Source organism: Garra rufa, chromosome 12 (assembly GCF_049309525.1).
Source record: "Garra rufa chromosome 12, GarRuf1.0, whole genome shotgun sequence".
NCBI classification, from domain to species: domain Eukaryota; kingdom Metazoa; phylum Chordata; class Actinopteri; order Cypriniformes; family Cyprinidae; genus Garra; species Garra rufa.
The window spans coordinates 189,656-204,655 of record NC_133372.1 but is presented as its reverse complement, the minus strand read 5'-3'; the positions used below and the strand labels follow the sequence as shown (position 1 = coordinate 204,655).

The 15,000-nt window shown below is 45.9% G+C and overlaps 2 protein-coding genes across 2 annotated transcripts in view; both read right to left on the bottom strand.

Annotated features, from left to right (window-relative positions):
* ap1m2 (adaptor related protein complex 1 subunit mu 2) overlaps nt 1–334 on the bottom strand; it is a 5,315-nt gene extending 4,981 nt beyond the window's left edge. Inside the window, exon 1 of the mRNA XM_073851809.1 lies at nt 170–334. Coding sequence (XP_073707910.1) covers nt 170–211 — 42 coding nt within the window. The 5' untranslated portion in view covers nt 212–334. The remainder of the gene's footprint in view (nt 1–169) is intronic.
* A 2,384-nt stretch (nt 335–2,718) lies between these two features.
* Nucleotides 2,719–11,259, bottom strand: ldlrb (low density lipoprotein receptor b). The gene is made up of 18 exons (XM_073851343.1): nt 11,030–11,259; nt 8,847–8,969; nt 8,115–8,237; nt 7,646–8,023; nt 7,444–7,566; nt 7,243–7,365; nt 6,974–7,093; nt 6,746–6,874; nt 6,485–6,656; nt 5,704–5,922; nt 5,506–5,624; nt 5,287–5,426; nt 5,070–5,211; nt 4,794–4,946; nt 4,585–4,716; nt 4,436–4,510; nt 4,188–4,348; nt 2,719–3,997 (listed from the first exon to the last, which is right to left on the bottom strand). Exons 1-18 carry the CDS (start codon nt 11,100–11,102, stop codon nt 3,962–3,964), a joined length of 2,541 nt encoding a protein of 846 aa, XP_073707444.1. The 5' UTR covers nt 11,103–11,259; the 3' UTR covers nt 2,719–3,961.
* Nucleotides 11,260–15,000: the final 3,741 nt, after the last annotated feature.

Sequence of the window (15,000 nt, the reverse complement as noted above, 5' to 3'; positions counted from 1 at the left end):
TATGCCATTCAATAATTGACCTGTTAAACTATTAAAGACTGTTGTTGTTATAGTTGTTTAAAGTAAACAGCTGTAGAAATGATTAACTACAGTTTTACCCTTAATTAAACCAGGTGAATCTAATCTACTAATGTCACTCATAAAGTCGCACATTGAGAGCCATAATTACCTTCCCCTTCAGATCCAGCACGAACACAGCTGACGCAGACATACTTTTAAATCACCGGATCAGAGTTAAACAAGGTCAAACTTGTTTAAAGTAGGTTTAGTAACATTCCTGTATTTAGCGGAGAATTATGAACTCATCACGATCCCAGTTCCCTTTCCTGCACGGTGCGCGATGACGTCACGCAGCGCCAGGTAAACGATTGCCAGAGATCACGTGACTGACTGCGGAGGAGGAGGAGGAGCCCGCTAGAGGGCGACATCAAGCCACCTTCAGCAGATAGTGAAACTCTGAAAGACTCGCAAAATCTGAACCTTGAAATTTCGATAGCTTAAATAAGCAAGCAAAATAAGAAATGATATGATAACAATAATAATAATTAATTCGTGATTTACTATTATTACTCTCTCTAACTCTCCTTCACCCCAAACACTGTCAGAGAAACGCTTAAGGACCAATGAAACAACACTGATCATCGCTTACAGTATAATTCTGTTTGTTGAGGAAACTGAGCATTATCATTTGTGCAAGTCTGTTAAGGCTATTTTATAAATTAAGTTTTGTGCTGGCTCGTGTTGTGTGTGTGTGTGTGTGTGTGTGTGTGTGTGTGTGTGTGTGTGTGTGTGTGTGTGTGTGTGTGTGTGTGTGTGTGAGACCTGGTATTCATCACGTTGTGGGTCCCCCACAAGGATAGGAATACCAGTAAATTTTGACCTTGTGGGGACATTTCTCAGGTCCCCATGAGGAAACAGGCTTATAAATCATGCACAATGAGTTTTTTTGAGGAAGTAAAAGTTTGCACAATCTCCTGTGAGGGCTAGGTTTAGGTGTAGGGTAGGGTTAGGGCGATAGAAAATACGGTTTGTACAGTATAAAAACCATTACGCCTATGGAATGTCCCCATAAAACATGTAAACCTGTGTGTGTGTGTGTGTGTGTGTGTGTGTGTGTGTGTGTGTGTGTGTGTGTGTGTGTGTGTGTGTGTGTGTGTGTGTGTGTGTGTGTGTGTGTGCTTCTACCCAACATTGTGTTTCTGTTAGTCTTCTGTTGCCTTTGGGAAGGGAATCTGATCTGATCTCATGGGATTCAGTAACAGCTCATGAAATGTCCTCGTTGTTTCGTGTCCAACAGCAACTCATCATCAACAGAAACATTCATCACACTTACAGTCCAAATACTGATCATCGCAGTGTAGTTTATTACAGCTTCAGCTCCTCAGTACAGCAGCTTCTCAATCTCCAATAGTTTTAATAAGATGATCTGTCCAGGTTTATATGCATTATCTGATTAAAATGATGTAGTTCATACAAAACTGAACAAGAAGAGCATATTAAACACTGGATCACAGTTTTAAAAAGCATTCCAATAACTTAATACAGTTTTAGTTTAGTTCTGTTGTATTTGTATTACTTCACTGAGCCAAAGTGCTGCATTAAAATCCCAAACCTCGTTGAAACCAGTGACTCGTGAATTACAATAAGACCATATGACGCAGAAACTACAGAATATAACAAAACACCGATGACTCAAAATCTGAATAGAATTACATCTCGATTTATCATCGTCATGACAACACACAAGACACGCCCTCCTGCCGCATCACTGCAGTGGTGTGAGATTGAAACTCCGCCCACCGCGTCGGACCTGACCAATGAGATAATCAGAATGAGAATATTCTAAATATCTAAGCCGCTGATTGGACGGCATCATTATTCACCTGCACACTGAGATCCTCAGCAGAACTCGTCTTGATGGAAAGTAAACGAGGACTGTCAATAATCCACGATGTTCCACACGGATGTTAATTGATTGGTTATTTGGCAGACCGTTTCAAAAAGTTGTACTGAATTTTAATTCCTTGCCAAATCATGACTGCTGCTTCAGAGCAGTTTACAGATGAAAAAAAAAAAAAAAACAGGCAATTACTATCAAAGTTAGCAGAAAATGGACACAAAAATGAATGTTTTTATTGATGGCTCTGTAAATACAACCCATGAATAAATATGGTTCTATGAATAAAAAGCTGTAAGTGAATGCCGCTCCTAATTATTACGAGTGTCACACACGATCTCTGTTTCTGTGGGATAATCATCTCTAAAAGCTGTGGTTGTGTTCTCCTCATTTCCGGTCGAACAACATGCCAGACATCGCTGCAGATCTGAACATGACGTCCTCATGATGCCTTCACCTCCATCATCACCTGGATTCTCCTCTGGTTTATGAAAAAAGCATCTGAAGATGATGGAACAGATGATTAAATACTTAGAAGGAGAGTGAATTCAGTCACGTGACGATGATGAGCTCATGAAATATGCAGAGATGAGTGAATGTGAACAAACGCCACTATCAGAGGTTAATAATGAATGAATGGAGGGCTGTAGACTGCATCTAGAAACCAATCATCGGCGTTATGTTCCTGATAGACGCACTCCACTGAACCTGCCCATAAAACACCTGAGAGTCAACATTTGTGTGGACGAAAGTGAATCTCAGAACGACACTTGAATCAAAAAACAAAAGCAGCATCAAAAAAATCAACACAAACACCGACGTCTGGTTTCAAAATGTGCATTTATTTAAAAACAATGTTAAAAACAGCTGAGTTGTTTCTTTATTTCTCTAAACACCTGTAGAACATTCAGATCAGCGGACCATCGGTCCTGAGATAAAGAAACGGGTTCACAAGAGTAAAACTGAGCTCCGATGACCCATCGACAGTAACAGAATGAGAATCAAGACTTCACTAATCTACTCCAACCGCTTCACATTTGTGTTTCATCCTTCATAAACGTATAAAAGTCCCTGAATGTCGTCGAATGACGCGCAGGTTCGTTCCCTCTGTAGTGCACTTAGATTTCTGGATGGCATGTGATAAATAATAAAAAGTAAAAAGCAAGAACCTCAACAAAAACACACACATATACAAAATAAATAGGAGTGTTCTTCGTACAGTCTTGGGTTTAGACAAAGTGATAAAGGCGAGTATGTGCAGAGACAAACCTGCAGATATTTGAGGAGCGTTTGTGATTCTTCATTTGTCTGATAACAGTGAAAGCGCTCCGATCCTTCAGGTGACCTGCGCACGAGCCCCGTAACAAACGAAGCGACCACAGAACGTAAACCGCTCTTCTAACGGACAGGTGAGGTCAAAGGTCACCTGAATCTCAGTGCAGTCGAAGGCATCGTGGAATCATTCAAACGCACAGGCACCGTCGGGTTTAAGGCCCAGGATTCAATCCACAGACGTGAACTTCACACGCGCCAGCAAACGAACCGCGGCGGTAACAGAACGAATCCGCTCATTAAATATAATGAACAACGAATCGCTCATCATTACTAAAGTAGCGCTGTGCATTCATAAATACAAGCACTTCATTAAAACAGTCAAACAGATTGTTCAAGTGTCTGAGAAGGAGAAATATAAATAAAGTCTGTGACAGTCAACACAGATAGTGCAAGAAGAGAGACGCCCGTCTGTCCTCCACACAATCATACATATCTACAATGATCAAATTATATATTATTAAGTAGTAATACCTTCAGTTAGAAGATCTTAAAAGCTCACAAACGAAAACAGTGGCGTATTTGAAGCAGAGCATCTGACAGACTCCGCTTGAGATCTTCTGCTCTTGACCGTTAGATATCAGTGTGTGTGTGTGTGTGTGTTTATTCCTTATATGACACAGACATTATATAATCAGGCATGATCCTGGGATTGTTTGTACCAGAGTTTCCTTCAGTTTCAGAGCAGCATTAAAGTGACCTTGAGCTTCTGGAGGATCTTCTGGAGGAGTGTCAAGCTGCGTCTTCTTCCATACTGATCATCTGACACTGAGACATAAAGAAAAACACTCATTAGACAAATCAGTCTTCAACTCTTCTGTTCTAGTCAAATCGGTTCTGCTCTTCATGTTTCTGCCTCATCAGGATGAATCACGTGTGTTTGGGCCACATTACTTCATTTATGCAGATTTAGATTAATTATCTGAATATGTGACTGACAGCTGGTGAACATCAGTACCGATGGATGCGAGTATCCGTCCAGACTGGGGCTCCTGAAGATGTGGACCGTGTCGTCTGTTTTCTTCTGGTACACTGGGTTTGTGAAGTGGATGGTGTTGGTGTTCTTCAGCCGCCAGTGTCTCCACAGAAACACACCGCCAACCGCCAGCAGACACACGGCTACAGAGAGACAGACAGACGGGTCATTCACGCTGGTGATCAGACAGCGAGCGGCTCGTGTGTATCGTGAGACGGTGCTTTACTCACCGATTGGAAGAATGATGTAGAGGAGCGTGTGATGCTGGGAAGGGCTGGAAACCGGCTCATGTTCTTCATTAATTCCTGTAAAGAGGCAGACGGACGTTAGGCGTGTGATCAGAGCAATGAACGCATATCAGACAGGAAGAGGAACTGACCCCTCCGAGAGCCCGTCTGCGTGGCGTCTGTCTCCTGCTGAAGGTCGGGCGTCTGAGCCGCGCTGGTCCTCGATCCGGAGCGTCTGGTCGCGGTTCTGTTCGGCACCTGCGGCGGCGCAGTGGAGTTCACACCTGCAGACAAAACGGCCGTCGGTGAGCGACGTAACGAGAAACCATCCGGAGCGAATGCAGATCGGGTCCGAACGCACCTGTCACACACGTCCTCGTGTCCGCGCCGAGGGTCATGTGATCGGGACACGCGCACGTGTATTTGGGCGAACGCGCGTTGATCCGCGGCGCCGGCAGACACAGAAACTCACAGCCGCCGTTGAGCGGAGCCGCGTCTCTGCACCAGTCCCTTCCTGACGGAACAACAGCAGACCAACATACACATCACTGACTGAAAATACCGGCATCAAACACGCAATAAACACAGCGGGATCTGAACCAATGACCGGCGTCACGTGAAGCGCCGTCGTTCTCACCGGACGGCTGTTTCAGGCTGTGGTACAGAACGATGTCTTCGGGAGACTGCAGGCCCTCGGCCACGGCGGAGATGTCTCGTCCCGTCACGCGGTTGGCGCTCCAGATGCCGTCGTTGGACACGTCGGTCCAGAAGACTTTCTCCTGTGGACAGACAGACACACGTGAGCCCCGGCCGACCCTCGCACACCCTCGGGTCACGCGGCCCACGGCACTCACCTCGAACACGGCCAGAGCCAGCGGGTGCGGCAGCTTCCGCTCGTCGTCGATCAGCGTGTGTCGTCCGTCTCCGTTCACGCCGATGCTGGACAGCGTGTGCAGCTTCGAGTCGACCCAATACAGACGGCCGCTCAACGCATCTGAAACACAGAACGTCACACGTCAGCGCAGGTCTCACGCGGCGGACCGCGGTTCACACGCGTCGTCTGTGCGACTCACCGAGAGTGATGCCGTTGGGCCAGGCGATGTCTTCCGTCACGAGGGCCGTCCTGTCGGCGCCGTTCAGTCCGCTCTTCTCGATCCGCGCCGGCTCGCCCCAGTCCGTCCAGAACATGAAACTGTGAAACGACAGACCGATCGTCAGTACGAACGCAATCACGCGCGCTTCGTCCCGTCGGCCGACGGTCAAACACTCACTTGCTCTGCGGGTCGACGACGATCGCGCGCGGATTCCGTAGGCCTTCGCTGATGAGCGTCTTGCGTTTGCTGCCGTCCGCGGTCGAAACGGAGACGGTTCGCAGCTCGCCGTCCGTCCAATAGATGTTTCCGTGGATCCAGTCCACGGCCAGACCCTCGGGGCGGGAGATCTGGCTGTCAATCACAGTGCTGTAGTGGGCGGGGTCAGCGGCAGCGGCACTGCAGAACAAAAACGTGAGAGATACTATGAGCAGAAATACATAAAAGATGCACAAGACTACATGACTAGTGACTTAACAGCGGAAATATTGAATAAAACTATTTTATTACGTGAGTAGAAACTAGCGATGGAGGAAATCAATGAGATGACGGTCAGTGAAACCTGAACACCAGCAGTAATCAGAGTTGGGGAAAGTAGTTACATTTAAAGTAATGCATTTCAATATCGCACTTCTTCGTTAAAAAGTTGCATTACTTAGTTACTTTTTATGGAAAGTAATGGATTATGTTACTTTTGTGTTACTTTTTGTCATCTGGGTTGGGCTTGCTTGTTTATTTTTAATATCAAAAACACAAAAGTAAAATTTTTGGCAACTGTAAAGACTCTTTCACACCAAAAGTGAAATGAATAATCCTCAGGATGAAGGAAGAGTCTCTGCACTTACACAGGACAGGAGAACTATCGGTCAATAAATGGGAAAACAAAGTAAGTGGCATTATTTTTTTTGAAAAAGCACAAAAGTTGTGTTGTTGTAGTGGGTTTCCCCAACACGTCTCTCACCTGTAGATCTTCTTCAGGCTCACGTCAGACCAGAAGATCCTGTCGTTGTGAACGTCCACGTCTAACGCCACCACGTTCTTCTGCCGGCGGATCAGAGCCGTGTACGTCCGGCTGCCCAGCGCCATCTTCCTCACCTCGTGACGCGTGCTGAAGAGGAGGAACGCGCCGGATCCTGGAGGAAGACAGATGCTTTGATCGTCTCCTATTTAGAGCTGTTACCCATAATTCCTTCTGGTCATTTGTTTCTGTTCAGTCACGTACCTGTTACCGCTTTGCAGTCTTTGGTCATTTGATCCAGCTCAAATCCTTCTTTACAGTCACACCTGAAGCTGCCCGGCAGGTTAATGCAGATCTGAGTGCATCTGTCTGCGTCTGCGCACTCGTCCACATCTACACACACACACACACACACACACACACACACACACACATGAGACCAAACACACTCACAGACCATCATGCACTGGGCTCATCAGGACGGGAGCTCACCTTCACAGTGTGTGCGGTTGATCAGGTGAAATCCGGCCGGACACACGCACTCGTATCCCATCTTCAGGTCGCTGCAGGTGTGGGAACAGCCGCCGTTGTTGGTGAGGCACTCGTTAGTGTCTGTGGGAAACACACGTCACATGATCATCTTTGTTTCAACAGATTTCAGCAGCCAATCACATCAGCTGACCACTGCAGCATCAGCTGACCAATGCTGGTAACACTTTCTGGTCATCTGTTTAAACAGGAACACTGAGAGTGAAACTCACTGCAGTCTTTGAGAGGCTCATCTGAGGCGTCGCGGCAGTCTCTCCGACCGTTACACACGCCGTCTGCGTTGATGCACTCGCCACTGCCACACCTGAACCTGCCCGGCCCGTCACACGCGCTCACTGCGGACAGACAGACGGTTACAGACACACAGCGGCTTTAAAACATGAAGGTGTGACGGACGTGAGTGAGACTCTCACCGGTGACGCAGTCCGTCTCGTCGCTGCGGTCGGGGCAGTCGGGATTCCCGTCACACTGGCGCATCCCCGGGACGCAGCTGCCGTCTTTACAGGTGAACTCGTCCGGACGGCAGGTGGGCGCAGCTGCGACAGACACAGAGCGTGAGCGAACGATCTCTCGGACACACCGCATTCAGCTCAACAACATCAAACTCTAACTCACTGCAGTTGTCCTCGTCTGACCGATCGCTGCAGTCGAAGCCTCCGTCGCACCTCCAGCCGCCGTGGACGCATTCGCCGCTGCCGCACAGGAACTCGTGATCGCGACAGGGCGACGGCGTCTTCTGACCCGTCCCGTCCGGGCAATTCTGCGGCCACTCGTCGGAGCCGTCCGCGCAGTCGGCATCGCCGTCGCAGGCCCAGAGCCGCGGCACGCACACGGAGTTATTGCACCGGAAGGAGCCGGGGCCGCAGGTGGGAGAGGGACAGGACGCCTCGTCGCTGCCGTCGTCGCAGTCGGAATCCTCGTCGCACACGAACGACAGCGACACGCACTGACCGCCGCGGCAGCGGAACTCCTCGCTCGTGCAGTTCTTCAGGACTAAAACAACACCAGAACAAAACCACCGTTAACACAGCTGAACGTGTGACGCGTCGTCTGGTGAACGTGAGCTCGAGATGGTTGTATTTACCGCAGCCCTGCTCGTCAGCGCCGTTCTCACAGTCGACCTTGCCGTCGCAGCGCCACCTGGTGGACACGCACTGATTCAGACGCCCGCCGCAGCTGAACTGACCCGGCAGACACGTCTTCAGGCCTGCGGTGGAGTTAGAGCGTTAACATACTGAGACCTTAATGACCCTGAGAGCACACGTACATCTCGGAGACGTCTATTTAAGAAATTCATTTACATCTGCGAGACGTAGTTTGCTCATCTGCAATACATCTACTGGACGTTTCCTATCAGATGTCAAATAGACGTCTATTAGATGTCTCTAAGATGTTTCTGATTACAGTGTTTCTCAACCCTGGTCCTGGGCGCCCACCAACACTGCACATTTTGTATGTCTTCCTCATCTGACACACCCATTTCAGGTCCTTGAGATGTTTTCTAATGAGCTGATGAGTGCAATCAGGTGTGCTTGATTAGGGAGACACACAAAATGTGCAGTGCTGGGAGGCGCCCAGGACCAGGGTTGAGAAACACCGATTTAGAATGTATGTAAAACGGACATCTTACAGACGTCTGCCAGACATTTGTACACAGCAGATGCTCTCCAGATCAAGAGATCTTTAACAGGCGTCTTAAAGATGTACATGTGTTATCTGGGGAGCTTATCCAGTGTCATGCAACAGCAACATTAACAATTGTAAACAAATGAGGTGTAATGGTGTGCAGTGTCAGTCATTAGTGTGTTGGACTCACTGCAGGACTCGCGCAGCTCGTCGCTTCCGTCGCCGCAGTCATCCGTCTCGTCACAAACCCAGCGGCTGGTGATGCATTTTCCATTCGCACACCTGAACTGCTCCTGATTGCAGACGGCTGTACCTGACGCACACACACACACACACACACACACACACACACACACATGAGACGCTACACACTCATCTCCACTGTAATATAAACACATCTGATGTCAGACTGTAGTATTCTAGCTTATTCGTACTTATACTTAAAGGTCCACTGAAGTGCCTTGAAACATGCAGCGTTATTCTATGTGGTGACGTGCTTTTAACTGAAACAAAAACATATCGCCCAGCCCCGCCCACTCATTTTGAATAGCCAATAGCGTTCCATTTATATCTGTTCGGGCCAGAGCCGTTAAGCTCGGTAAAGCTGCGTTTGTAGCTTATGACAGCCACAGACTAATAAATTACCCCACAGATTCAATATGAAACTCTTGCTAAAACAAAATAGTGATCATAATCATGCTGAGGCTGTGTAGTTTAATACATGCTGATCGCACATATGAGCACACATGATCTGCTCGTGTATTGCGTCTCTGTGTAGGGGGCGGGACAATACGGACTCTAGAGAGCATTTGATTGGTCAGAACGTTTGATGAGAATCTGAAGTGCACGGTGATATCATCAAAATCGTTGATTCATATTGGCGGAAGTGACGAGACTGTAAGTTTTGAATGCCCATATCTTGTAAACGCGAATTTTGTCGTTGTTTTGAAGCACACTGGCTTATTATCTTAAGGCTAATATATTCATACTAAAAGCCAAAAAACATTAATTTTGATTTCAGGGGGAATTTAAAATGTAAAAATTCACTTGCGCACTTAGTACAATAAAACATCAGACAGAACCATAAAGGTGAATGATTAACCTGTGTCAGCAGAGAGAGAGAGAGAGAGATGATCTTTGCACAAAGCATTGGTTGATTGTAAAACATTGAGTGTCTTTGACTGATGACAGGTGTGTACTGTCTCTTTAAGACAATGGCAGAGGCGGAGTTAATAATCACACCACCAGTTGCTCACTGGTCTCTATGGAAACATTTGCATAATCAAGATCCAGTAGAGATGAAGGAGGCGGAGCTTACTGATCCAGAATGATGTTTAGAGGAGAAACTGATTGATTTGACTCAGCTGTATTTATGAATCACAATGACAGTGAAATTATATATTTGTGCTCAATATAAACCACCTTGACCAACTAGCACATCTAAACTAACTCAACTGGTTTCCCTCCATGAACCCGAAACTTCCCCAAATACTCACAAGATGTGACACAAGCCCATGGTGTGTGTGTAATTCCCTAAAACAGATACTCTCTCTCTCTTTCTCAGTGAATGAGAAGCAGATGTTCTAGTGTTTGTAGCTAAACATCATCATCATCATCATCATCATCATCATCACACACTCGCTGGATATTCAAACACACGAATATAAACAGAATCACACACTGCTTTGATTTTCTCCTCAATCTCAGCGTTTGTGTGTTTTACTGAGGTTTAACAAACTCCAGCGAGTACAGCAGACAGTGACTGATGTGATGATTGTGTTGGGCGTGTCGGGATCAGGTGTTTGTCTGACAGCCGACAATCTGTCAAGAACTGGACGAACCACTTCCTGCGAAACTTCCTCTGGCGTTTCAGTGACCAGCGTTTCCACAATAAAACCCCACTCCGATGATCTACAGACCCGCATGAGTCTGATCCATTAGATGATCGCTCTCGTGTGTGTTTGTGAGCTGCAGCAGGACACGCTCTGATCAAACTGATGGATTCTAGTCTGACTGCCATCCTGCCGAAACCAACCAATCAGCGACAGCAGCGCGCATGTGCTTCAGCCGCGGCCAATCAGGAAGCGCTTTCATTCGGCGAGAGAGAGAGGAATGACAGCGACGAGACTGACGCTGAACCACGCATTAAACACCGGATCTAATAAACATTTACATACACTGCATAACAGACCCTGAGATAAAACCCCAAACAGCGCCAGATGTTTAATTACAGAACCAAACAAAAACAGGAAGAGTTTGAACAACATCGGAAAATCCCACAAAAGAAGAAACTACGGAGAAATCGTTCAATTGTGAGCCTGTGCTCATCAAACACACAGAAGCAGATCTTCAGATCTCTAAACTGACACTTACGGGTTCCGTGGACACAGAGAAGAAGAAGAACCGAGCAGATGAAGCCGAGCCGAGCGCTGATCCGAATCTCCATCACCTGATCAATCTGATCGATCACAGATACTGACACGCGCTGTTCACTTTCACCGTTTCCAACAGTTGAATATTAACAGAGGGCCGTGAATCACTGGGATGCTTGTCCGGACCGGTACCGTACTTCTGTGAATAGTGACAGAGCAGTTCTTCCCTCCCTGGGCAAATCCCATCCATTTGAATGAAGCCCGTGGGGGGCGGGGCTAATGCCAGTGGTGTGATATTTTAAATGAGCGACGTCAGCGCAGTGGGCGGAGCCTCGCTGTTGGTTCTCTTATCATTGTGTGTCAGTTTACAAAAGGGGCGCTTCCTCATGAAGATGATGATAAGAGAATGAATGAGACACAGAAGTATCTGAGCATCTGTCTTTAACTCTGTGAGAAGCGGCTGCAGTGTGTTACTCACGTGTTGAAAATACACATGCATGACACACACTGTGCTCCTTCATCCAGGTTTTTAAAGCTCATATCTAACATGGACAGCTGGATAATATCATTTCCATGAGGTCAGGGCAGATATAAGTCACCACGGTATAGAAATCTAGGAGAACCAACAGTAACTGAAACCCCCAAATCAATGTTAGACAGACAGTAAACGCTATGGGATGCGAAACAATTTTTGGAATTAATTCCAACAAAGTGAAATTGAATTGAAGTCCATGAACCGGTCCCTCAGGGGCCAAAACACCCCACGCTGCTCTTACTGTGAAACCAGCTCACAGTTACTCAGAATGTCCCTGTTCCTTCGAAACGAGAGAAAAATATTGATCACGCTTTAAAATTACAAACTAAAAACAAAAATATTTCCCAGAAATGAAGATCCCACATGAATGAACTAAAGCTGAATCATACTGCATAGAATCATCTGCTGTTTATAATATCATCAAAAAACATGAAATCCTAGAATATAAAACTGAAACAGTGTCACAGATAGAAACACAGCGCCCAGCTCAAGCGAAGGGAACATGATTTGCATGGTATTTGTTGATGAGGGAAATGATGTTTCCGAGCTCCGCGGGCCTCCGTCAACAGATGAAGTTACTCGCCGAACATCAGGAGCTCAGACTGAATGACACAAGTGGGACGCGTGTATTATTTTGCATATTTAAAATCACTGTTCAGCACGGATGAAAACTAGCTTGCAAATTTGATATCCTGAAAGTTAAAAACAATTATATGCACCTAACATGAACTGAATCACAGTGTTCAATACGGTTTCACTGATGGGGATCAGGATTGTGAGTCTGATGAGGGTCAGACAGGTGTTTGAGAGAGAGAGAGACAGGAGGATGACAGACACTCTGGACTATGAGTGGAATGTTGAAATGTCTGTTGGATGACATCAGGAATGAGCCAAACTTTGCCTCAGAAGATCTTCCTTCACAAAGAGCGTCTGTGACTCGCCTGACGACTCTGTTAATGATTACAGCAGAAACGATGAACTTCTCTAGTTCAGCAGGAACTCATGAAGGACACTTCAGCTTGACCCCGATCCACACAAACGAGACTCAAGAAGAATGTGACAGAACAAGATCCTGAACACAGCTCTGCTCACGGCTTTACAAACCCCTTTCAGTATTGCAAAATGATCATTTTAGCAAAAGGGGATCATGAAAATGGCATGTTGTTTTTCATTTTATTTAGAACTGTTCTGAATGAGCTATTTTACATAACAGATGTTTACATAGGCATACACTCCACAAAACAAAATAATAGATCTGTTCAGAAGTTTGATAATGACTTCTTTAATGATAATACCGTGTGTCGTTACCTGGATGATCTACAACTGTTTTTATGTCGTGTAATTGTTCATGAGCAGGTCATTGGCCTGCTGTTCTTCAGAAAAATCCTCCATCTCCTGCACACTCCAACAGTGACCATATTGTTTTGAAATCTTTTCATACGGAGGACGATTGAGGGACTCGAGCATAGCTGTTACAAAAGATGAAACAACTGACGCTCAAGAAGGAAAAACAGTGCATTGAGAAACTTATGAGCAGAACTTTCAGCTCTTCCAGTATTACGTCATGACGAGTTAAAAACATTGAAACAGTTTATGGAGAAGTGTATTTAGAAATTAACCAGTGCATCTGATGTGGAGGAATACACACAGCCCTGTTGAAATAACAGCTTATGCTGGTTGGGTAGGTTTTGATGTTGGGATGCTGGTTTTAGTTGGTTTATGCTGGTCCTTAGCTGGTCATGTTGCTGCATGGTCAATGACCAGCGTAAACCAGCAAAGGACCAGCATCAAAACCTACCTAACCAGCACATGCTGTTTTTTCAGCAGGGAGAGTCATCATCATCATCATCATCATCATCATCAGCTCTTCAGAACAGTAGTGAGTGACATGAGCTGCAGCAATGATAACTTCATTTGGCAAAAAAATTAAAAAAGATTCATCAGCTCATTAGGAGTGAGATCTATAACCTGAACTAATGAGCTGATGATCTCAATCAGGTGTGTTAAATAAGTTAAGACATGCAAAATGTGCAGAGGTCCCCTAGAACCAGGACTGAGAATCTAGAAGATTTCCTCTTCAGTGTTTTTGTGAGAGCAACATGATCATCACATTCACTGTTTGCTTCAGATGTAATCAGACTGCCAACATTCCTACTTTTCCTTGAAATCTGCAGAAGTGTTCATGAACCTTCATGCCATCTAGTGGTCATTGTGCCATATTACACAAAATCACCATTGCCTGGCGTAGTCTCAAAAGTGTCTGTACACACTATGGTGTTAGTTTGTTTTAGTAATTTCTCTAAGGTCAAAATCTAATTTTAAACATGCAGTGACATTCTAGAACAGCGGTTCCCAATTCCAGTCCTCGCACCCCACCGCTCTGCACATTTTGTGTGTTTCACGCATCGCTTCCGACGCTTGTTCTATTCCAACGTTACTGCCCTTCGAAGTGGACATCACAGGATATTCCGCCATTATTCATTAGTTCGAAGCGAGCGTATGTGTTCCATTTGAAGGTCATTAAAGTCAAGTCAAGATTATTTATACAGCGCTTTTTAAAATACAAGTTGTGTCAAAGCAACCTTACAGTATTAAAATAATAAAATAAAATGTCAATAATAATGCAAGAGTTCCATATTGCAACAAAGTCAAATTGGGGAGGACTCATCTGGTTCCCATGGCCTTGTGCCGGTGGCCGTTTAGGGTAGGAGTTGTTTCTTGATGATCTGTCTCTGGGGCTCATCTAGTTGACACGGTATCCGCTGACATTCGGCTGTAGGTGTTGATCCACCATCTGCTCTAGGTTTGGACTGGATCTGGTGGCTATGGTTAAAGCGTGCGAGACGTAAATTTAAAATGCATTTATTTACAGATGCACTTATGTCACACTTCTCTAGTAAGTTTCATCTGTGTGTGAAGACGCTACATGCGGTGACGTAGCGCAAATATGTGAATGAATGTTTCGAAGTATGGTAAACAGATTTCCCCCGCTTAGGGAGCAGGGAACACTTTGCAGGGACCGTGTCAATCGGATCGCAGTTCCTGCACGGACCTCACTTCTAATGAGCTGGTTATCTGAATCAGGTGTGTTAACTAAGAGAGACATGCAAAATGTGCAGAGCGGAGGGGCGTGAGGACTGGAATTGGGAACCGCTGTTGTAGAACAAACTCAATTCCTGGAGGGCCGCAGCTCTGCAGAGTTTAGCTCCAAACAACTCCAACTCACACCTGCTTGGAAGTTTCTAGTAATCCTGATGATCTTGATTAGCTGGATCAGGTGTGTTTGATTAGGGTTGGAGCTAAACTGTGCAGAGCTGTGGCCCTCCAGGAATTGAGTTTGAGACCAGTGTTCTAGAGTTTATTACAGCAGTTTGTGGAGGGTTTGTTCTCTGTTCTAGCGTGACAGACACCCACTTGACGTACAGTCGTGGCCAAAA

Bases quoted from the DNA above. Each gene is read 5' to 3' on its own strand.
- ldlrb (XM_073851343.1), bottom strand. From the start codon at position 11,102: ATGGAGATTCGGATCAGCGCTCGGCTCGGCTTCATCTGCTCGGTTCTT. The intron at 7,366-7,443 runs GTGAGAGTCTCA...GTCTGTCCGCAG, and splicing joins CGAGACGGACTGCGTCACCG to TGAGCGCGTGTGACGGGCCG. The intron at 7,094-7,242 runs GTGAGTTTCACT...TGTTTCCCACAG, and splicing joins TGAGCCTCTCAAAGACTGCA to ACACTAACGAGTGCCTCACC.